The 25274-nt window shown below is 40.1% G+C and overlaps 2 protein-coding genes across 2 annotated transcripts in view; both read right to left on the reverse strand.

Moving 5' to 3' along the window:
• VIT (vitrin) overlaps positions 1 to 25274 on the reverse strand; it is a 614318-nt gene that overhangs the window by 442106 nt on the left and 146938 nt on the right. The gene's annotated exons all lie outside the window — the stretch shown is intronic.
• Positions 7992 to 8624, reverse strand: LOC102861117 (E3 ubiquitin-protein ligase RNF181-like). The gene is made up of 2 exons (XM_006882369.1): positions 8417 to 8624; positions 7992 to 8260 (listed from the first exon to the last, which is right to left on the reverse strand). Exons 1-2 carry the CDS (start codon positions 8622 to 8624, stop codon positions 7992 to 7994), a joined length of 477 nt encoding a protein of 158 aa, XP_006882431.1.

Genomic DNA, 25274 nt, shown 5'->3' on the forward strand with positions numbered 1-25274 from the left:
CTATGAGTCGCAGGCGACTCGATGGCACTTAACAACAACAACAACAACAACAGTACGTTTTGAGATCAAGGAGTGATATGTCTACTACTTCATTCTTGTTCTTCAGAAACTTTGCTTATTTGAGGTCTCTTTCCTTTCAAAATGAACGTGTCAATTTCTTATTTTATCTCTTTGAAAAAGGAATTTATTATCTTTACTGAGATTGCATTGGCCAGGTAGATTGCTTTTGGTAGGATTGTCATTTTCAATATATTGAGTCTTCCTATCATGAGCACAGAACACTTTTCCATTTATTTAGGTCTTTTATTATTTCTCACAGTATTGTTTTGTAGTTTTATTTATTTAGGGCTTTTGTGTTTCTAGTGAGAGTTACTCTCAAGTACTTCAATTTTGGTTGGCTTCTGTAAATGGTCTGTCCTGGAGAGAGTTAAATCAGTCTTCTTTCTTTTGACAAGGATTTTGAAGCTCTGTCTCAAGTGTTTTGGGCACATGGCCAGAAGAGACCAGTCCTTGGAGAAGAATATCATGCTTGGAAGAGTAAAGGGACAGCACAGGAGAGGAAGATCCCTGGATGAAATGGTTTGACTCAGTGACTGGAAAAATGGGATTCAGTCTGTCAGAGGTGATGAGATTGGCTCAGGATAGGGCAGGGTTCAGAACTAATGTACATAAGTTTGCTATGAGTCACTGGCAACTCAATGGTGCATAACAACAATTGTAAATGGTATTGCTCTCTTAGTTTCCTTTTCTGTGTTTTCTTTGTTATTGTAGAGGAATCCCACTGATTTTTTTTTTATGTTGTTCTTGCATCCTACTTTCTACTAAATTGGTCTACTACTAGGTCTAAGAGTTCGTTTTCTTGTGTTCACGGGATTTTCTGTGTACACTGTCATCATTTGCATATTGCCACCATTTTACCACCTCTTTGCCAGTTTGAATGCCTTTTATTTCCTTCTCTTGTTGCATTGCCTTAGCAAGTAATACCAACACAATATTGAAGAAGTATAGGAAAGTGGGCATCCTTGTCTGGTCCTTGTTTACAGGGGTATTGTCTTTAGTTTTTCTCCATTTAGAATGGTATTAGTTCTTGGTTTTGTGTATATACTCTTCACTATGTTAAGGAAAGTCCCTTCTATTCCTATTTTACTGAAGAATGAATGGGTATTGGATTTTGTTGAAGTCTATCATGTGGTTCTTGTTCTTTCTTTTGTTAATATGATGAATTGCACTAATTGTTTTTCTTATGTTGAACCATCCTTCCACACCTATCATGAATACCACTTGGTCATGATAGATTGGTTTGTTTGTGGTTGTTTTTGTTTGTTTGTTTGTTTTTAAGTGCAATTGGATTCTATTGAAGAGGATTTTGTTAAGGATTTTTTCATCTATATTTATGAGAGATATTGGACTGTAATTTTCTTTTTAGTATTGTCTTTACCTGGTTTTGGTATTAGGGTTATGCTTGCTTCATAGAATGAATCTGGGAGTGTTCCTTCTTTTTCTATTTTTTTAAAATTAATTTAAGTAGAATTGGTGATAGATCTTCTCTGAATGTTTGGTAGGATTCAGTAGTGAAGCCATCTAGTTTGGCATTTTTTTGGAGGGAGTTTTTTTATGACCTGCTCAATTTCTTATTTTGTGATCGGTTTGTTCAAGTACTCTACACCTATCTGTGTCAACCTGGGTAGAGTGTGAATTTCAAAGAATTTGTCCATGTCCTTTAGGTTTTCAAATTTTTCAGAGTATAGATTTTATAATATCCCAATATTATAAATTTCATTTCATCTAGTTCTATTGTGATGTCACTTCTATCATTTTTATTCAAGTTATTTGTGTCTTTCTTTCCTTGTGTTAAGTTTGTCAACAGTTTGTCTACTTTATTAACCCTTTCAAAAACAAGCTTCTGGTCCTGTTAATGGTTTCAGTTGGTTTTTTTTTTGTTTTTATCCCGTTGATTCTGGCTCTTATCCTAATAATTTCCTTTCTTCTAGAAGTCGTAGATTTAAATTGCTGTCCTTTTTCAATCTGATTATGGTGTTGAGTTAGGTTGTTCTTTTTATTTCCTTTTTATGAATTTGCCTGTTGCTATGTGCTGCCTCCCGAGGACTACCTTAGTTGTCTCCAAAAAGTCTTGGCATGTTGTATTTTCATAATAATTTGTTTCTCTGAACATTTTATTTCATTCTTTATTTCTTCTGTAATTCAATCATGTTCTAGCACGGTATTATTTAGCTTCCATGTGGGTGGTTTTGTAAGCTTTACCATATTGTTGTTCATTTCTAGTTTTATGGCATTGTGGTCTGAGAAGATACTTTGTATTATTTCAAGGTTTTTTTTAATTTTTTGAAGCTTGCTTTGTGTTCTAATACGTGATTAATTCTGGGATATGTATCATGTGCACTTGAGAGGAAAGTAAACTGATTTTGTTTGGGTGGAGTCCCCTGAATACATCCACAAGGTTGAGTTGGGAGATTGTATGGTTTAAATCTTCTACATCTTTGTTAGATTTCTTTCAAGTTAACCTATCCTTTGGTGAGAGTGGTGTGTTAATGTCTCCTACCCTATTGTGGTGCTATTACTTTCTTCAAGTCTTTTAACTATTTATTTATTTTGCAGATCTATCATTTGGTGTGTAGATGTTGACTCAGATTATATCTTCTTGATCTGTTGTGCCTTTAATCAATATATAGTGCCCTTCCTTATCATTTATGATAAATTTCAACCTGAAGTCTATTTATCAGAGATTAGTATTGCCACTCCTACATTTTTGTGGGTGCCATTTGCTTGTATATTGACTTTTTTCTTTTTTGTTTGTTTGTGGTTCTTTTCTTTCTTTTTGTTTATTCATTTTCCCCCTCCTTTTACTTCCCCTTTCCTCAGTGTACCTCTTGTTTCAGATTATTCTCATACGTATAATATGTAATCCCATATTCCTTTCAGACAGTTCTTCCCTTTACCTGTTCTAATGCATTGTTCATTTCTGTCCACTCCACATTCTTTCCCCACCACCTCTAGGTCTGTAATATTTTATAACAGCAGTGCTATGCAGTATTTATCCTTTTGAGACTGGGATATTTCACTTAGCATAATGTCCCCAAGGCTCCCTCATGCTATGTAAAGTTTTAGTATTCCATTGTTTTTCATTGTTTCATATTATTCCATTTTGTGGGTATACCGTAGTTTTTCTATACATTCATTTATTGATGGGCATTTGGGTTGCTTCCAACTCTTTGCTACTGTGAATAATGCAGCAATAAACATGGGTATACATACATCTGTTTGAGTTGTGGCTCTGGCTTCTTTATTTTTTTTGGTCTTTTTTTATAGATAAAAGAAAAATCTATTTACATTTTTTCAACAAATGTTAAAAAGTAAATAGTTTATTGTTCCTTGATTGAATATATTTTGAAAAAGAAAGTTTCTTTGCATCCATGTAGTTGCCTTTAGGTTTAGAGCCAGAATCATAAACTCTTACAGTTATTAATGAATGGTCAGAATAATTAAGGGATTTAAATATAATTTTTCGCATTTCCTTTCTTGGTTCAATGAGAAATGGAAAATAAAAATCCAGCTGCCTTCAGAATTGTCATCACCCTTTGATTTATAATCTTTCTTTTTCTTTGTTTATTAGATGTGTCTCCTGTAGACAGTATATTGATGAATGGTTTCTATTTGTTTATCCATTTTGCTACTTTTTTTCTCTTAATTGTTGCATTTAGTCCATTCTCATTAATTGTGACTATTGGCATGCCAGGTTTTATTGCTGCCGTTTTTGGTGTGTTGCTGTTACGTTTTGTTTGTTCTGTTGTTTCTGGTTACTGTGGTCCTTCTCATTTCCTTGGGTGTTTCTGTGTGAAGGACTTTTCTTAGTATAGCTTATAGGATGGATAGCTTTGCTGGGAGCAGGATCTTTGGCAATTGTTTTCTTTCAACATCTTCTATATATGGCATCCTGTTATAATTCTTGCTTGCATGATTTCTATTGGGAAATCAGAGCTTAGTCTAATTGGTTCTCCTTTGTATGTGAGTCTTTGTTTTTCTTGTGCTGCTTTTAGTATTCTAGACTTATCTTTGACTTTAGAAAATTTGACTATAGTATGTCTTGATGTTTTTCTTTTGGCCCCTGGTCTGGGGCTCACTGAGCTTCTTGAATAGAGATTTCCTAATTCTTCATAATGCCTGGAAAGTTTTGTTCTAGTATCTCTTTCACCAATTTTTTCAATGCTTCCCTGCCCTGGGATTTCAATCATACATATGCTGTTCCTTTTGATGTCTTCAGATTCCTGTTCTTAATGTTACCTTTGTTTGTTATGATCCACTCAGTTACCCCTCTTCATCAAATACCACTCCCTATCAGACCTGCTTCTTAAACTTCTCTGTGTCTTCTCCAGCCTTCCTTATCTCGTTCCATTAGGAGAAGGAAAATTATAAGTCCATCTGTGAATTTTCATCTTCTCTTTTCAGAACTGTTGTCATAGGTTCCTACTTCGTCTTTTTGATCCAAGATGACCCCTGAAAAGGATAATTTGTCACACAGCTTCTAAGTGCCTCTGTAAAGCAGTTTAAGCATTAATCTAGTGAGCCTCACCAAAAAAATCTGCTTTTATATTTTTTATTTTTCTTAAAAAGGCTCCCACTCTGTGTAAGTCTTGGAACACCAGTGTATGGATCTTTCCTTAGTGACAAAAGACTATAAACTCTTTTAGGGGCTAAAAACGGTTTTGGAAAATTTTTAAAATACTGGCTACAAAAGAAAAAAAGTGCAATATTGATAGGTACAATAACAAACATATTTTTTACCAAACTTCCCATTATATATGCCTCATAAAAAGTTAGCTATATTTAAATATAAATACAGAGTAGATTTTATCACTTTTTAAAATTTCTTGTGTCTGAAAATTGAGACCTAGGGTCTAGCATGGAGGGGATAATAGTTCATTGTAGAATAAATCAATGAAAGAAAGCTCAAATGTCTTCTGTCTTGTTTTATCCTGTTGTTGTTTGACTTTGAGTCAGAACTGACACATAACTGACTGTCCAGTGGGTTTTGAGAGGCAGTTAATTGCACAGAAGGAGATTTTCCACCTTCATCTCATAGAGCAGCTGGTGGATTCAAACAGTGTGTCTTTGGGATTGCATTAAAGGTTCTCATCGGTGGCATTAGCCTCCCTCTGTGCCACATATTAATACTCCCTGTGCTTGTATTCTATCAGTTAATCATATTATCTGTTGTTGTCTTCTGTTGCTGTGAAGTTGGCAATTTATAACAGAATGAAATTTTGCCCGATCCTGTGACATCATCACAATCAATTCTACTGCTGTTCCTGGACAATGAATAAGGGGATTCAAAGAACTGATGCCTCTGAACTGTGGTCCTGATGAAAGATAGTGACTATGCCATGGACTGTCAAGAGAGCAAACAAATCTTAGGACGTGTGAAGCTGGAGTGTGCCACAGAAGCAAGATTGGGAGACTTTATCTCCTGCTTTGATCATGTTATCAGGAGTTGCCAGTCCCAGGAAAATTACCCCAGGCTTGGAATAGCAGAGTCAGAGGAAGAGAGGAAGACCTTCCATGAGATAGATTGGCACAGTGAGGAACAATGGCTTACACACAGCAGAGATCATGAGGATGGCACAGGATCAGGCAGGGTTTCATTCTGTTGTGGAAAACTTGCTATGAGTTATAGCTGACTTGACTGGTACCTAACAACAATATTGTGTCAATCCAACTTTTTGAAGACTATGGTTGTTTTCTATTTTACCAAGTACAGTCTTTCTTTAGGAATTAGTTTTTATGGTGACATGTTCAAAGTAGGTAGGTAAGATGAAGTCTTGCCATTCTCACTTCTAAGGCACATTTTGGGTTTAGCTCTGGTGGCCTAGTGGCAGGAAGCTACACTGCAATCCAGAAGGCATGTGGTTCAAGGCCACCAGCTGCTTCATGGGAGAAGGAGGGGCAATTTTCTTCTGTGTGATTAACTGTTGTTGTTGCCTCTGAAAACCTGCTGGAGGGTCAGCTATGGGCTGCTTTCGACACTATGGTACTTAATAGCAACAGCAAAACAATGTTAATTTATAGAATTTTGTGGCTTGGTCCTTAGGGAGTTGCAGTTCTAACTAGAGGATCGCACCTTGTGCTTTTTTAATCAATCAGCTGATTCTCTCTTTATAATTTATGTTTTGTTATTATTATGTGCAATAATCTGCACGATGCAGATGACACAACCTTGCTTACTGAAAGTGAGGAGGACTTGAAGCACTTGTTGCAGAAGATCAAGCAATGCAGTCTTCAGTGTGGATTGTATTCTCAATGTCAAGGAAACAAATATTCTTACCACTGGACCAATAGGCAGTGTCATAACGGATGAAGAGGAGACTGAAACTGTCAACAGCTTCATCTTACTTGGATCCACAATTAACACCCTTGGTACCAGCAGTCAGGAAATAAGGAAATGCATTGCACTGGGAAAATCTGTAGTTAGGGACCTCTCCAAATTATTGAGGACTAATGATGTCAGTTTGAGGACTAAGGTGCATCTGATTCAGGCCATTGTCTTTCTGATTACTTGCTATGCGTCTGAGAACTGGACAATGAATAAAGATGACAGAAAAATAATTGATACCTTTGAGGTGTGAGAAGAGCACCGAACATTTCATGGGTGGCCAAGAGAACGAACAGATACTCTCGGAAAAGGTGCAGCCAGAATGCTTTTTGGAGGCAAGAATGACGTGACTTTGCTTCACATACTTCAGACATGTTGCTAGGAAGATCTGTTCCTTGGAGAGGGACATGATGCTGGGAAGGGTGGAGGACTGGTGAAGGAGAAGAAGACCCGCAACCAGGTGGACTGACATGATGACTGCTGCAATGGATTCTGTGTCAGGAAGAGTGAGGATGGTGCAGGATAGGACACAGTTCAGATATTTTGTTCATAAGATCACACAGCACCTAACAACAACAACAACAATTGTTACGTGCTGTTGAAACAACTCATAACGTATCAGAGCCTATAAATCACACAGGAGGGGATTCCCCATCTTTCTCCTGCAGAGCAACTAGTAGATTGGAACTGTCTGCCTTTGGGCTGGTAATGCAACTCCTTACTCACTGGGCCATCAGAGTTTCCTGTTATGATTTTTAACAGAATCTTATGGAGTATCACTGTGAATCAGAACTGACTCAATAGCATTGAGTTTTAAAGACTAAGGCATTTTTCTATCTGTCAACATTACCATTAAGATGCACCAATTCTTCTGTCTTCATTTTTCTTTGTCCATTTTCTGCATGGACATGAGGCAACAGCATTTCAGACGTGCAGTATACCAGGGGTACATGATTCATCTTTAAGGGTAAACAGATTGGCTATGTATATGCCTAATGAATAGCTGCTTTTAAAAAAAAAAATTTATTATAGGTTTGGGGTGTTTGGATTTTTTTATATCTACTAAAAGAATTCTAATTTGCATGTCTATAATCTGTTCTGTAGAATCAGCATGGGCCTGATCAAAGCCAGCTTTCCTGAGACAGAGCAGAAGGGGAAGAGGACAGCCTGCCACATAGTCCTGAGTCCACCATTCAGTGTGCAAAGGATGCTGGGTGACAGCCACATCCCCTTCAAAGACTTAAAGTCTAAGTGACTGACCTGGTCAGACAGTGTCATGTTTCCCTCCTGGGTCAGAGTCTGGAGTGAACTTTGATTCCAGGGCAGGTGCCAGTCTCCGACCCGTTTTTCCTTCTAACCGTGAGCTGTTGCCAAGCCTGTTTAGCACTGGCCAGCTCTTCATTGGCCTGAATGCAGACAGGCCAGCAGTCTTGGTGGAGGGCTAGGAGGGGTGCAGCCCAGGGGCTTCGGCCCACCTTTCTTGACAGCAGCAGAATCTGATGGTGCTGAGCCCCTGTCCAGGTCTGTGAGCACTCAGATGCAGATTGGTAAAGAAACCTCTAAGGTGGATTCAAGGCCCAGAACGCAGGTGTGGGGGGGCTGGCACTCAGCTGTGGCGGCCGCCTCGTGTGCACATGGCTCCACGGAGGTTCTCCAGTCGGAATTTCTGCTGCTCCTTTTGAGTCTTATCTCGCCTGTGCTCCTCGTTGGTGTCGTCATCAGTGGGCAGCTCATGGTGGCTCAGTGGGCAGGAATTTGCCTTGCTTAACCAGGACAGAATGCAGCTGGAGTGAAAGAGGTGATGGCAAGGCATTTCTATGGCTGTCTCCTCCTTGAATTCCAAGAGACACGTGGGGTATTTGAGCTCTTTGGGAGGGAGTGGGGGGCCAGGAGTACTGCTGTGGGCCACCCCCAGCTCCCACTCCTAAAGGGGTGCTTTTGCCTAGGCGTGACGGGGGAGACCAGAGCACCATCCGGCCTGAGGAGCAGATCTGCCCCAAACAGCACAGGGAATCAATCGGTGTCCTCACCAGCCTCTGATGAGTGTTCTAGGGAGGCTCCCCACCACAGCCTTGGCTGCAGGTAGGGGCAGGTGGTGATCCCAATCTACTAACAGCCCCACATCTTCAAAGTCTATCCTGTTGAAAAGTAACCTGGCGAGTTCCAGCAGGACGTTGGTTCGGGTATCCTGTTCAAGGTCCAAGGGTTCACAATCTTGTTCATCGAAATAGGATTCCATGCCCGCCCTGCTGACACGCCTCAGACATCTGCTTCCGCTGCTTTTGTTTTGCTTAATGTTATTTATTTTTTTAAAGTATTGCCTCCTTTAGTAGTTATTAAAGTTAAAAGAAAGGATTTACAGCACATATATTTACTTTCTTGAATGGATTGAAATGTCGGACCAGCGAACTTCTAAGTCATTTCCAGTCATTAAGACCACAATTGAAGACAAAACTCAGAGCTCATCCACCAAAGAATTTACAGGAAATTGAAACAAACCCAGTTAGGTGACTTTTACACCAGTGTTCGCTGCAAATGGCTTAATGTTAGTACATGATAAAAATTCAGTAAATACGTATTCAATGGTAATTTACTTAAGCCATAGGAGTGACTGATGAATGGTTAGCTTCAGACTTGGTGCTTTAACGACATATGGGCTGATGGACAGAGGCTCTTGTCTGGATATTTTTCACACATATAGGATATTTTAAAAATTCAATGCACCATGCTTTTATGTAAGCAAACCTTTATTTTTTTATTTTATTATAAATTCTCATTAAAAGAAACAGTTTTTATTCTCAGAAATGCCCAAGGTTTCCTGTAATGTAAGAGGTGAAAATACTTCTATAGCTCTCAGAAGAAAATATAAACTTGTTTATGTTTAGAAAAGCTAGGACTAATGAGGAGAAAGTATAGAGAGACATGCTTTAGTTTTTCATGTTGTTAGGTGCTGTCAAGTTGACTGACTCTCACAGATTTTATGAATGGAAATTTGCCCTTTCCCATATCATCCTCAAAATCTCAGCCATGCTCAAGCTCAGTGTTGCTTTGTCAATCCATCTCATTGAGGATCTTCTTTTTTTTGCTGATTCTCACTCTCTTTCCCAGCATGGTATCTTTTCCAAGGACTGACCCCTTCTGACAGGAGGCCCGAAGCGTGTGAGATGAAGTTTCCTCATCCTTGTCTCTAAGGAGCAATCTGGTTGCATTTCCTTAAGACAGTTTGTTTGGTTTGGTTTTTTGTTTTGTTTTTTTACAGTCCATGAGATATTCAATAGAAAGTGATATTATACAAAATAGCAAGTAGCTGTCTTGCAAGCATTTAAGAAGAAAGAAGTAAGAAGGTTAAGATGTAGACGGGACTAATGATATAGTGTTTGGAAAGCAGAGGTTCAGCAGGCAAGAAACCTCTTAACCAAATAAATTGACACAGTAACTGACAATGGTATCCAGCGTGTCAGAGATGTTGAGGACGGCACAGTACAGGTAAAGGTTCAGATCTGTTCTCCATAGGGTTTCTATGGGTTGTATTCAACTCAGTGGCACCTAACAACAACAACAACAGGTGTGGGAATAACAGATGATTCCAAGGAAAGCATGGTCGATGTGGATCAGAGGTGGAATAGGTCATCAGAATTTCCAGACTTCCTTGATGATAAAAGTCATTTGAGGTAGTTGTTAAATTATACAAGTTACCAGACTTCTCGCTGAAAGAAATTCTCATTCCTTTCTGATGCTTCTTTAGTACTCTGGCCTAATTTTGGCTAAAGTCAGAGTCTACTAAAAGTCTCATAAAATAAATATCCTCCCAAATGAATTTTTATTGCCAGTAAAAGGATAAATAAACATGAACTAATCCTATACCCTACAGCAAGAACCTTTCAAAACTCCATTTTCTTCAAAAAAGTCATGACCTCTAGGTTGAAATAAAATAATCTAAATATAGATAGGTTTTTCTTTTTGTTGATGGCAAAAATGTATTGACTGCTGATGTACTGTTAGCCTAAAAGTTGACTTTTTTTAGCCATTACAGTTAGCCCACTCTATTCTTCAGCTACTTAACTGTAGGAGCATTGTCTTGCATGTCAGCATAGTCTTGCAAATCACCAACAGCTTTGGGATTAGGATAAGAGAAAGAGTGCTTCCCACACTGGACAGCATGACTTGAGGCAAGAAAGATTTGTGGTGGCATGACTTGAGGGAGACTCTGGTGGTGGAGAGACTGTGACATTGCTATGGAGAAACTGTGACAAGGTGTAAGCAGAGGAGCCCTGAGATAAAGGCCACAGTTAAAGTTTTTCCTGTTCTTGCCAGTTACTTGAAGGAGAAGCTGCCTTGTAACTGCTTGAGGCTAACTTTGTTGGACTATTTGGATTTGACTACTGAACTGAAACCAGGCCTCGACTAGTTGAGGAATTGTGTCTTAGAACTTGGGCTAAAATCTGGACTTGTATTGGGTGATATTCTTTGCCTCCCCCACTCTCTGATTTACTTCCCTAATAAACTCCATTCTCAGTGCCACAGTTGTGAGTCTATGAGTCAGCAATGAATGAATGAGTCTCTTGCTGTTGGTGGGGCTCTAGAGGTACCATGGTGCTGGGCTATGGGCTCTTTATCTGCTTTCTGCTCTGGGGCACTGAGAGACTGTGCTATTCTTACTCCCTCTAGCCATTTCAGAGAGATGTTTATGACCCTGTGCTCCTATACCCCATTTTTTCCTTCTTACACAGATGGCTTTAGTAAGTGATATGAACTATCCCTGTGAGATCAGGAGAATGAGGTAGGGTGGCTAACTCTCTTGGTTTGTTGAGGACCCAGGGATTTGCTCTGTACTAAAATCTAGAGATTCTTGGGAAAATGGGGGTCATTCTAGACTTGCACTGGGTTCTCTCAAGTGCAAGCAGAAAGTCACCTAGACTTAGCTTTCACTATCTCCACCTCAGAAACTCCCTGCTCTGCCCCGAGGATGGAGGAGTGGGTATGTCTCCTGGCTAGAAACTTCTTGTGGTTCTGGCAAAGAGGATGGATTGCATAATTGTCAATCTGCTATCCAGGGACATGACAACAACTGCAGGCTGATGGCAGACTTGCCCCTTGGTGACAGTAACTGACTGGAGATGGTTCTGCTTCCAAACCCTCAAAGGTCTGAGACATTATGGCCTGCCATAAGCACTGTGGCTGAAACCAACCACCTAAGAGACTTTGCATGACTCTGTCCTTTAGGACAACATATGTGGCCATATGAACTGATACTCTGGTCTTTCTTCCATTCTGCAAATCAAACTTGTCTTTTTTTGCCATTGATTCTGGCTCCTGATGACCATGAGCTTCTGGGCAACACAAAGGGATAAGCACTCTTCTATTAGAGGCTGGCAGTTCAAATCCATACAGCGGTGTCTTGGAAGAAAGACCTGCCTATTTGCTTATACATAGTCACACCTGTAGGAGCCCTATGAAACAGTTTTACTTTGTACACATAAGGTTGCCAGGACTTGTTTTTAAGATGGATGGTTTGGTAATTTAGCATAATTCCATGACAGTACAGGGTGTTGCCTGCTAATCCAAAGACATCTCTGGAGGTTTGAATCTATCAGTTGCTCCCTGTATAAAAGATGAACAACCTTCTGTGCGATTTGCAGCCTCTGAAAATCTAACGGAAGGTCAGCTGTGAGCTGGTTCTGACTCAATAGCAATGAATGAGTGAGTGATACACCAACAAGAGCAGGCAAACTGCATGTCCCTTCACATTTGCAGAAACCTGAGCATAGAACCTGCTGACATGAGGGATTACTGAACCAACTGTCTAGAGAACGTCGTTCTCTGGGAGTCCATTAGTGGACAGAGTGAGTGCTGCAGATGGGCCATGTCCCACAGGCAGGGTTTCCCAAACTCTGCTGTGCATCCAATCTCCTGGGGATCTTGTTCCTATGAAGACTCTGACTCTGGATGCCCTGACAGTAGCCTCCCAGGAGACACTGTGAGCTGCACTTCGAGTGACATGTCTCTGAAGATGCTTTAGGATAAGGGTGATCAATGGCAGGGCTGCTAGTGACACAGGAAGGGAGAAGAGTATGAAATGTGGAGAGAAGAGCAAGAGGACAGAGAATCTGCCTGAGAAAGGCCTCTCCTGAGGAAGGGAAGGGGAATGCCCGCCACCCTCAGGCTTAGTAAAGTGGATGGATGGAGGGCCCAGGCTAGGAATTCACCAGCAGGCAGGCTGGCCTCCCACAGGGGTATAGTCTCCTTCACTCTGAAGTCACACTTTGGTTACACAATAGAAACACCCTGGGGAATGTCTTGTGCAATTAACTGCCTCTAAAAATCCACAGGAGGGTCAGTTATGAATTGGTTGCAACTCGATGACACACAACAACAACAAGACGGCTCTAGTGCTCACTGGACTGACAAGAGCTCAGACATGAGAGCGAAGTGATGAGGTTCAGTGGTGTGACAAGGACTGATGCCACCCAGTGCAGTAACCCATGGTGTTACACCGTGATGCTGTGTACTTTCTCCTGGGTCACATTATGCACAATTCTTAATAATGATTTTTGTCTAATGTTACTGCTAAATACTAATGTCCTTATATCACTGAATGTGGCTGTTCTTGTTAGGTACCGTTGAGTTAAGTACTATTCATAGTGACCTTATAGTCAGCATATCTGAACTCTGTCCCATCCTGTGCCATCGTCATCATCCCTGACACACTAGAGTCCGTTGCTTCAGTTACTGTGTCAATCCATCTAGTTGGGAGTCTTCTCTTTCTCTGACCCTTCACCTTTCCCAGGATGATGTCTGTCTCCAAGAATAGCTTCCCTTACTAATATGCCCAAAGTTTTTAAGATAAAGTTAGGCCATCCTTGTCCCCAAGGAGCACTCTGAGATTTACATACGAAAATAATTTTAAATACAAAGTGAATGAAAAAATTAAAAACAAACAAAAAACTGGGGAGAAAAAAAGACTTCCTTACCTTCCAGACATGTTTTCTTTCTAATAGGTTTAGAGTTTTATTATTCACATTTTAAATGTTTCATTCATCTGGAATTTATGTTTGTGTATGGTAAGCAGAGAATACCAGAGGAATATCTATCTATGTTTCATTGACTATGCAAAGGCGTTTGACTGTGGGGACCACAACAAACTATGGCGGACTCTGAGAAGAATGGGGATCCCAGAACATTTCATTGTGCTTATGCAAAACTTAAATTTGCACCCAGTGGCAGAGTAGTCAGAACAAAGCAAGGAGACACTTGCATGGTTCAAAAATCTAGAAGGGTGTATACCAGGGATGTATCCTATCTCCATGCTTTTTCAATCTATATGCAGAACAGATTTTCCAGGAGGCTGGGCTGTATGAGGAGGAATGTGGCATCAGGATTGGAGGAAGGTTCATCACCAACCTGCATTATGCAGATGATGCAATCTTACTTGCTTAAACTGAGGAGGACTTGAAAAGCTTGCTGCAAAAGGTCAATAAGGATTGAAGCTCAACATAAAACAAAGATTCTCACCACTGGGCTAATTTAAGTTGTTAACAGCTTTAATTTGCTTGGCTCCACAATCAACACTCTTGGTACCAGCAGCCAGGAAATCAAGAGACGAATTGCATAGGGAAAAGTGGCTGTTTGAGACCTCTCCAGAGTACTGAAGAACAACAATGTCAGTCTGGAGACTAAGGTGCACCTGACCCAGGCCATAGTCTTCACAATTGCTTGCTAATGTGTCAGAGAACTGGACAATGCCTAGGGATGATAGAAAAAGAATTGATGACTTTGAGTTGTGGTGCTGGAGAAGAGTATTGAATATAATGGACTGCCAGGAGAACAAACAGCTTCATCCTAGAGAGGGTGAGATCAGGCTGCTCCTTGGAGGCAAGGATTCTAAAGCTTTGTCTGACATACTTTGGACATGTCCTAGGAGGGACAGTCCTTGGAGAGGGACATCATGCTTTGGAAGGTGGAGGGACAGAGAAGAAGAGGAAGACCATTGATAAGATGCAGTAACTGGGGTAACTGGGGTAAGTGTGTCAGAGACAATAAGATTGGCACAGGATAGAGCAGGTTTCAGGGCTATTGTACACAGGGTTGCTATGAGTAGCAAGAGTCAATGGTACATAACAACAAACGACAACAACATGTAAACAGTGAGAATCTCATCCAGTGTTATTATCCCCCTTGGCTGGGTCCGTTCATCGATTCATAATTGAATTTTAGTCCATGCATGAACTATTTACAGGGTCTCTCTTCTTTTTTATTGATATATTTCAGTATCACACTGTTAGAATGACTAAAGCTTTTTAACATACCGAGTTATTGATAGGATAAATTTGTCTGATAAACGATAAATGTGTAATAAAATCAGGGCTAGTCAAGCCCTTGTAAGTTATAGTGAAATGACAAATTTGGAGGAAAAAGATATTTTTACAGCTTATTAGAACTGAATGGGAGTACATGTTGTACCGATAAAATGTAAAACCAAGCTTTAAAAAGAAAAAAAAATTAGATTTTTCTACAGCAATAATAAAAAAAAAAACCAAAAAAAACTGAAAAGAAAATGTCAAAAGCAATACCATTTACAATAACCAACTAACTACAGTATGGCATATGGAAGAATAAATCTAATTAGAGACTCAAAAGAACTATGTAAGAACAACCGGAAAACACTGCTATAGAAACAATGGGTTGTTCTTGGGCACCACTGTGATGCTATGAAAAGACCTGAACTCTCTCCTATCCTGTGCTATCCTCACAATCTCCGACATACCTGAGTCCATGCTTCAGTCACTATGTCAATCCATCTCACTTGGGGGAGGGGGTCTTTCTCTATTTCACTGACCCTCCACCTTTCCAAGCATAATATCCCTTTCCAAGCAACAACTTGTCCTCAGCAATGTGTTCAAAGTATGCAGATGACCTTCAGCATCTTTAACCCTAAGGAGTACTCCTGCTGCACTTTTCCCAAAACCTGTCTGTATTTTGGCAGTCCATGGCAAACGCCACAACTCAAAGGCATCAATAATTCTTCTCTCATCCTTATTCATTATCCAGCTCTTATATAAATAGTGTGATTGAAAAGACCATGAACTGAATCAGTCTTCAAACTGACATTAATAAGAGATCTAGTTAAATGGAAAAATTATCCATGTTCTTGGATAGGAAAACTGAACATTGTAAAAATGACAGTCTTACCAATGCAACCCCAATACAGATACTAATCACACTCTTTAAAGAGATAGAAAAGGCAATCTCCAATTTCTTTTGGAAAGTAAAGAGACTCAAAAAAGCAAAGCTCTTCTGAAAAATGAAAAAATGTAGAGACATCACACTCCCTGATTTTATTTTTTTCTCCACATTTTAAGACTCATATTTATTAGGCTAAAACATTTTCTTTTTTATTTCTGCAAAATACTAAAATAGTACACAACACAGTTAAAGTCAGTACACAGCAGAAACTGATATGCATAATCAATAATCCCAGAAGTAGGTGTTTTAAGCCTGACTTTGGGACTTTTAAATATTTACACACAAGGATGACCCATAAATGACCTTTATCAAAGTTATCAACAAATAGTAAAAGGAATTACTTCAGGAAAAATCTTAGTGTAAAAGAGGCCTCAGGCCTCAGGCACAGGGGACATTCTAGAAGGGAAATATTGATTTGTTTCTCTGGGTTAAGCTACATCAAATATTTGCAAATTCATTTTTATTTAAGGTTAACACTCCTAAGTGCCTAATCTGAGACAAGATCTGAAGGTAAATTTACTATTGCAACTTCTACTGTGGGGCTTCCATTTAAATTGTGCTTCAATTTGGTTGATGGGGAAAGTGGAGAAGAGATATAAGAAATTTAATTGTCCAGTTTTAAAAACCTACTTCATAGCCATAGTAATCAAAACAGCATGGTATTGGTTCAGATACAGGCATGTAATGGCACAGAATTGAGAACTCAGAAATCAACTCATCTATTTACAGCCAATTGATATTTGAAAAGAAGATAAAACCCATTAAATGGGCAAATGACAGTCTCTTTAATAAATGATGCTGGTAAAATTGGACAAATAAATCCCTGCAGACAATTGAAACAAGATTCACATCTCACTCCAAACACAAAACCCAACTCAAAGTGGATTAGGAATCTAGGCATAAAACTAAAACCCATAATGATCATCAGAGAAAAAATAGGAACAAACATAGAAGCCCAAGTCTATATCATGAATAGGCTAGCAAACATAAGAAAATGCACAACAAAGAGAGGACAAAAGTTAATGAATGGGAAGTTGTAAAAAAAAGTCCTGTGTGCCTTGACAAATTTTTCAAATAGGGTGGAAAGGAATCCCACAGACTGTGAAAAATGATTTTTGCAGTTACAGTTCAGACAAGGGATTCATAACTAAAATGTACAGAATATTACAGTTCCTCCTCAAGAAAACGATTGATAAACCAATTATAAAATTAGCAAATTGCATCAAAAGACTCTTAATATTTGGATGGCCAAAAAAGCACATGAGGAAAGGCTCAAAGTCATTCACTATCAGTCAGAGAGGTGTAAATCAAAACAACATGTCATCAGAGTAACAATAAATAACAAAGTTTAGCACGACAGCATACAGTAAATGTTGACAAGGATACAGAGAGATTGGAACTTTCGTGCACTGCTGATGGGATTCTAAAGTGATATAACTTCTACAAGAGGTAGTCTGGTATTTCCTTGAAAAGGTTAAAATAGAACTGTCATATGACCCAGCCATTCCACTAGTAAATATATACCTCAAGGAAATCAGAGTTGAGACATGAAAGGGTACATGAACTCCTATGTTCATTGTCTACAGCATGAATAGTTCTGGAGAAAGAATACAGCTGTGACATACACCTTTCTTGATTTTAAACCATGCAGTGTTGCCTTGCTCTGTTCATACAACAGCTTCTTGGTCTAGGTCTGGGTTTCACACCAGGACAATTAAGTGTTCTGGAATTCCTATTCTTCTCAATGTTAGCCATAATGTGTTGCGATCCACAGTCAGATGCCTTTGCATAGTCCATAAAACACAAATAGACATCCTTCTGATTTCCTCTGCTCTCAGCCAAAATCCATCTGACATCAACAACAATACCTGCTTCTATATCTGGCTTAAATTTCTGGAATTTCTCTGTTGATGTATATACTGTTATAGCCATTTTTAAAATAATCTTCAGAAAGATTTGCTTGCATGTAATACTAATGATATTGTTCAGTGGTTTTCACATACTGTTGAATTATCTTTTGGGGGGAATGGGAATAAATATGAATCTTTTCCAGTCAATTAGCCAAATAACTTTCTTCCATATTTCTTGGCACAGCCTGATGAACACATCCAGGGCTTCATCTGTTTATTGAAATGTGTCAGTTTGTCTCCCGTCAATTCCTAGGATCTTATTTTTTTTTTTTTTGCCAATGCCTTCAGTGCAATTTGAGATTCTTTCCTTGGTTCTTGATCATATTTTACTTTCTGAAATATTTCTGTCTTTTTGGTACATTGACTCTATGTATTCCCTCCATCTTCTTTGATACTTCTTTGATCATTCAAGATTTTGCCCATAGCATCCTTCAATATTAGAACTTAAGGCTTGAGTTCATTTTTCAGTTCTTTCAGTTTTGAGAAATGCTGAGTTCTTCCCTTTAGATTTTTCTGACTCTAGCTCTTTACACATTTTGTTGTAATATTTTGTTTTATCTTCTCGAGCTACCCTTTGGAATCTTCTGTTTATCTTTTTTGTTAGGCATTTCTTCCTTTTGTTCTAGCTTCTCAATGTTCTGGTGCAATTTTCAGTGTCTCTTGCAATATCTATTTTGAGTTTTTCTTTCTCCTCTCCTTTTGTTTCTTCATGTCTTTGAAATCATCATGCAACTCCTCTGGTCTTTGACAATTAGTGTTCAATGCCTCAAACCAATTCTTGATATGGTCTTTAAATACAGTTGGGATAGACACAAGGTCATATTTTGTTTTTTGTGGACTTGTTTTTAATTTTCTTCAACTTTAATTTGAACTTACACGTAAGTAATTGATGGTTTTTTCTACAGCCAGCATCTGGGCTGGTCTTGACTGCTATATTGAGCTCCTCCAATGATTCTTTCAACAGATATAGTCAATCTGATTCCTGTGTAATCCATCAGGTTAGGTCCATGTAGATAGTCCCTGCTTGTGGTTTTTAAATAAAAAGTATTAGCAATGAATAAATCATTGATTATATAAAATTCAGTCTTTCAATCTCCAGCCTTATTTCTGTCACCAAGCCTGTAATTTCCAACTACACATCCTTCTTAACATTTGCATTCCAATCACTATTTTTTTAAATGGAAATTCCATTTTGTATTAGTGTGTTTACTGAAAAACACTGGAATTTAATTACTCAAAGTTGAAATGGTGAACTTAAAATCTTTTACTTGCCAGGGCCGTTTCTTTTTAATGCTTCTTGATTGCATGTTCTTTATGAAGAAGAAAATGGCATCAGGATTGGTGGAAGACTCATTATGTAGGTTAAACAATCTTGAAAATGAAGAGCTGAAATACTAGAAGACTACAGCCTTCAAAACGAATTACAACATCAAGCAAACAAAAGTCCTCACCATTGGGGCAATAGGTGAAATCATGACAAATGGAGAAATGTTTGAAATGGTCAATAATTTCATCTTACTTGGATCCATAGCTAATACCCTTGGTATCAGCAGTCAAGAAATCAAAAGATGTATTTCATTGGAAAAGTCTGCTGTAAAGGACCTCTGTAAAGTTCTAAGGAGAAGTTATGTCATTTTAAAGACTAAGGTGTGCCTTATTCAATCCATGGTCTTTTCAATTCTTGCTATCCATCTGAAAGGTGACCAATGACTAAGGATGACAGAAGAAGATTTGGTGCCTTTGAGTTGTGATGTTGTGAGCTGTTAAGAACACCGAACATCCCATGGACTGTGCAGGGACAAACAAGGATATCTTGAAGAAAGAGTATCCAGAGGCAAGGATGACAAAGCTTCCTCTTACATCCTTTGGTCTTGTTGTTAAGAGGGGCCAGCCCTTGGAAAATGACAACAATGCTTGAAAAGGTAGAAGGTCAGCAAAAGAGAGGAAGACCCTCAACAAAATAGATTGATATATCGAATTAAGCAATGGACTCTAGTATGTCAGAGATAATGAAGATGGCACAGTATAGGGTAGCGTACAATATACTGTTCACTGGCAAACTATGGGTTGTAGTTGACTTGATGGCGCCTAACAACAATGTTGATTGCAACATTATTCACAATTACAAGAAGATGGAAACAATACAGATGTTCATCAACAAATGAATGAATACAGAAATTGGTATATTCACACAATGGAATTTGCAGCACTAAAGAACAATGATGAATTCCTAAAATACTACACAACATGGGCAAATATAAAGGACATTTTTCTGAGTGAAATAACTTGATCACAAAAAGACAAATACTGCATAGGACCACTACTGTGAAAATAAGAGGGTAACTGGGAGTCGGATGTGGGACGAGGAAAGCAAAAATAGGATGTACAGACAATGAATGAAGGACAAGGTCATGGAAGGATAAGCCTAGGAAGAATCCAACATAAGGATAGTTTGGCATTGAAATTGGCAAATAGAAACAAGTATATAAAACTGCTCAAAAGGGGAGAGGGCAAGAGGAGAAGAGGAGGGGAAAGAACAGGAAGGGGTAAATCACAAGGACATAAAGATTAGTGGACAGAGAAGGGGCAAGGTGCAATGGAGACTTGACGACATGGGGTGATATAAGGCATGGATCTACATAGTAAGTCATAGTTAAACACAATGTATGTGAACAATTCCATAAAACACAATGTGCATAAATATAACACAAAGTATATGAATGATGGTATGCAAACCATTAATAAATTAAGAAAAAAATTAGTGTAGCTTTAGCCTAAAGGTATATTGATTCATGGAAACTGGGTTTATCAGCATTGTCCTTGTTATTACCAATTACAGAATTATTTTTATAAAAAGTAACAAATTTCTGCTGAGAAACTGTACAAAAATTTTATAGACAATCATTTTGGTGTCACACAGTGTAGTCTGCGTCCCCCAAATGTCCCTAGCGACACAATTGGTGTCCTGGGTTCTTTGCAAATGCCCCTGGACCCTGAGGAATCAGAGTGCAGGGGACAGTAGCTGTCCTGGGATCCTGTCAGCTCCTGTGCAGATGATGTAGATGGAGTCCTCAGATGCTTTCAAAGTGGGTCCTGAGTCTTCCCCTCTTAGGAGATGGAGGCCATGACTTTCAGCATCGGCTACCGGTGGGGATCAAAGATTAAATGCCAAGGGACCCTCACTCCCTTGCCAAGTTCTGACTGAGTAGACAGCCACTGCAGCATCAAGAGGGAACCTGCATAGGTGGTCACAGAGGGAATTGCATTGCTACCAATGACCACACATTTTGGAGGTTCAAATCCACCAGCAACTGCAAGGGAGAAAGTTGGGCAATCACCTATTGGATTTATACAAACTCACCAGCCTACTGGAGGGTCAGCTATGAGTCAGTTTCAAATCGACAGCAACGAGTTTGGGGGTTTTTATACCACCAGGCAGTACCTTCCTGCTCTAAAGCCCCCCAGTAGTGTGGTTCACACGCTCAGGTCCCATCCCAGGCCACACAATGACTCAGGCTCTCTTGCTCTTCTCTGCACTTCACTGCTCTGTCCTTTGTCTGTGGATTTAGAGACTTAGATTATAGGTGGTCCTCTTTGCCAGGTTTATTGGTTTTTTACTGTCCATGCAACAAGTAATCACAAACCTAATGATTTCAAGAACAGAAACTTTCAATCTCATAGTTCCAGAGCCAGAGTTTAAAACAGGTCTCTGGGCTAAAATCAAGGTGTGGGCAGGCCCGTGTTCCTTCTGGAGGCTCGAAGGAGATTGAAGATTTACTGACTGTTAGGCCCACTTCACTCTCCAAAACCATTAATATCACAACTTTGTACCCTTTCTTGCAAAGCCACATCTCCCTCTGAGCCCATCTAGAAAGAATTCACGACTCTAACGGACTCGTTGATTTCACATGATTCTACTGAGGAGTATCCAAAAACGACTGGAACAGCACATCAGCAGAGAACTGCCAGAAGTCCAGGCTGGGTTTAGAAGGGGTCATGGTACTAGGGGCATTGTAGCTGATGTTAGATGGATCTTGGCTGAAAGCAGGGAATACCAGAAGAATGTATATCTGTGTTTCATTGATTATGCAAAGGCGTTTGACTGCGTGGATCATAGCAAACTGTGGCTGACTCTGAGAAGAATGGGAATCCCAGAACATTTAATCATGCTAATGTGAAACCTATACTTGAACCAAGAGGCAGTTGTCAGAACAAAGCAAGGAAACACTGCATGGTTCAAAATTGGGAAAGGCGTATGCCAGGGATGTGTCCTATCTCCACACCTTTTCAACTTGTATGAAGAGCTGATTATCCGAGAGGCTGGGCTCTATGAGGAGAATTGTGGTGTCAGGATTGGTGGAAGATCTATTAACAATGTGCGTTATGCAGATGACACAACCCTGCTTGCTGAAACATGAGGAGGACCTCATGCACTTGCTGCAGAGGGTCAAGGACTGCAGCCTTCAATATGGACTGAGGCTCAATGTCAAGAAGACAAAGATTCTCACCACTGGGCCAATTGGCAGCATCAAGATGGATGGTGAAGAGATTGAGATTGTTCACAGCTTTAGTTTGCTCAGCTCCATGGTCAACACTCTTGGCACCAGAGACAGGAAATCAAAAAATGAATCACGATGGGAAAGTCTGCTGTTAGGGATCTCTCTAAAGTACTCAAGAGCAACAGTGTGTCTCTGGAGACTAAGGTGCACCTGATACAGGCCATGGTCTTTGCATCACTTGTTATGCATCAGAGAGTTGGACAATGACTAGGGAGGACAGAAGGAGAGTGGATGCTTTTGAGCTGTGGTGCTGGAGAAGAATATTGAATGTACCATGGACTGCCAGGAAAACAAACAGATTCACCCTGAAGAGGGTTAAACCAGGCTACTCCTTGGAGGCAAGGATTCTGGGGCTTTGTTCGACATACTTTGGACATGTTGTAAGGAGAGGCAGGTCCTTGGAGAGTGACATTGTGCTTGGGAGGGTGGAGGGACGGTGCAGGAGCGGAAGACCCTCTATGAGGTGGATTGATTCAGTGACTGGGGAAATCAGGATGGGTGTGTCAGAGGCAGTGCGATTGGCACAGGATAGAGCAGGGCTTGGGGCTGGTGTACATAGGATCACTATGAGTCGCAAGCGACTCGACGGCACGTAACAATAACAACAACAATGGACTCGTGTGTGTGTGTGTGTGTGTGTGTGTGAGAGAGAGAGATTAGGCTGGGCTGTGGGATAATCCAGGATGATCTTCCAGTCTCAAAGTCCTCACCTTTGAACACATCTGCAGAGCTCTTTATGCCAGGGGAGGTAACAGAAACTCAGGACACAGTGTCAGGTGAACAGCGTTTGGGCCAATGACCCCGCCTGTGACACGATACTTGACCTCTCTCTCCTTCTCCCACTCTGCTTGTCCACCTGATTGACAGAAGCCTCTGTGAGTCCTTCTTGCTTTCTTGGTCTGGAAAGGAGGCTGGTTTAAGGGTGTGAATGCCTCTTGGGTCCAGGGCTGAGGGTGGGTGAGCTGAGAAGGAAGAAGAAGACTGGGATGCAACTTCTAACTCAGAACCTCTCTTTAGTAGAGTGGAACTCTAATATAAGCAATGACTACAGAAGAGTTGATCTTCTCTTTAAACAAAGCAACGCCAACCTTATGCTCGAAAAACTCTTCAAACTCAACTGCTGTCAACTGGGAAGCAAGTCATCGCTGACCCTCCATTGGGTTTCTGAGTCTTTAAACTGTGTGGTAAGAGAGTGCCCATCTTTCTATCCTAGATCTGCTGGTGCATTGAGCCCTAGAGAGGCATAGCTTTTGGGCCAACAGCATCCTCCCTACAGACTATGCTACCAGAATTTAACATTCCACAGCCTTATAAACATACTTACCAATTTTGAAATCCTCGGGTTGATTATAAAGTGCAAATGGACAATTATGTTCCATTTATGCTGAAATTTGGGATTAAAATGAGATTGGACTGAAGGTTTGGGGGCAATCAGTGTTTGCAGGTCTAAGTAACACCAACAACACAATCAGGTTGGCCTCACTGACTCTGCGTGCTAGACTTTGTCTAATAGGCCTTGTTCTGGCTGATATTTCATTTGGCTGTTTAGCATTGGCTTTAAGTGCTGTTACAAACCAGCTGGCTGTATAATTGTCAGTCTGAACGCCGTACAAGACAAGGGCTTGATCCTTGGCTCTCTGCTCAAGCACAGTGTCATAGCCTTTATTCTGGGGGATGTCTTCAGTTATCAGACACATTCATGGTAGATAAACAGAATCCTTAGCAGCCTATTTTAGTTTTGAAGTCTGTTTTATTTGACATTTTGTGCTATTTTCCCCTTTCCCAGTATTCATGCATTGGGCTGTGTGTTCTGGGGAAACTGCCTCTACCTCTCTGAGTCTGCACTGAAGGCTACCTCAAGCCTGGCTATAGGCGGTGGGTCCCAGGATATGCAGGGGCGGGGATGTGGAGGAGGGAGCATTGCCAGTTGGGAGAGTGCACAGTGCTCCAGGCTTTTCCCCAAGCCTGAGGTAGATAGAAAATCAGCTACTGCAAGGTGAAGTTATGGAGGATCAGAGGTCAAGAACCTGGTAGAGGACGTGATCTGCTGACAGGAGAACGGGGTGAACATGCTGAGAGAAGTGGAAATGGACAGAATCCCAGGGAGAGAGGGAGAAGTGGCAGGGATGCCGACTTGTTAGCGAGGTAGATACTTCACCTGAGCTCCCTGCAGTGGCCTGCTTCTGGCAGCCAAGATGTCTCTAACTGAAATGCTTAGCAGTAAAGATATTGAAAGACTATTTCATTTAAAAAAAAAGACCATTGTTCGAATCCACCAGATGCTCTGCCAGGGAAGGAGGGACAATCTCCTCCTGTACCAGTCAGATCTGATTTGACGGTACACTCACACAAAAATAATAATTAAAACAAAAAGGCCATTTTAACTTTTTGTTTTGTATATTTCAATGTTCATGCAACATTATTCACCATCACAAGAACATGGAAACAGCCCAGATGTCCAGCACAATCGAATGGACTGAGAAATTATAGTACATTCACACAAAGGAATACTATGAAGCGGTTTTGTATTTACCTAATTTGGCAGGGACTGGAGAGCATTATGCTGAGTGAACTCAGTCCCATAAGGATAAATATCGTATAAAACCATTATTGTAGAATGAGTATGAGGATCCAAGGTGGGGGGAGGTAGAAGCAGATAGATGAGGATGTTCAGGGGCAGGGGGGAGTTAATCATGGGGTTGTACAATTAATTTGATGGGAGAGTGAGGGAAAATTGGAAGAAACTGTTCTGGATAATAATGTATTCTAATTTTGTAAACAAACCAGTATAATTAAAAATTACCAAGAAGAGAAAGATTCTCACTACTGGACCAATTGGCAGCATCAGGACGGATGGTGATGAGATTGAGATTGTTAACAACTTTAGTCTACTTGGCTCCACAGTCAACACTCTTGGCAGCAACAGCCAGGAAATTAAAAGACATTTTGTGATGGGCAAGTCTGCTGTTAGGGACCTCTCCAAAGTACTAAAGAGTAATGGTGTCACTCTGGAGACAAAAGTGTGTCTGATACAGGCCATGGTCTTTGGTATCACTTGTTATGCATCAGAGAGTTGGACAATGACTAGGGAGGATGGAGGGAGAATTAATGCCTTTGAGCTATGGTGCTGGAGAAGAGTATTGAATGCACTATGGACTGCTAGGAAAACAAACAGAT

Source organism: Elephantulus edwardii, unplaced genomic scaffold, assembly GCF_000299155.1.
Source record: "Elephantulus edwardii isolate Elephantulus edwardi_28Jun2011 unplaced genomic scaffold, EleEdw1.0 scaffold00019, whole genome shotgun sequence".
NCBI lineage: Eukaryota > Metazoa > Chordata > Mammalia > Macroscelidea > Macroscelididae > Elephantulus > Elephantulus edwardii.

Bases quoted from the DNA above. Each gene is read 5' to 3' on its own strand.
- LOC102861117 (XM_006882369.1), bottom strand. From the start codon at position 8,624: ATGGAATCCTATTTCGATGAACAAGATTGTGAACCCTTGGACCTTGAA. The intron at 8,261-8,416 runs GGTGAGGACACC...GCCCCCCACTCC, and splicing joins TAGAACACTCATCAGAGGCT to CTCCCAAAGAGCTCAAATAC.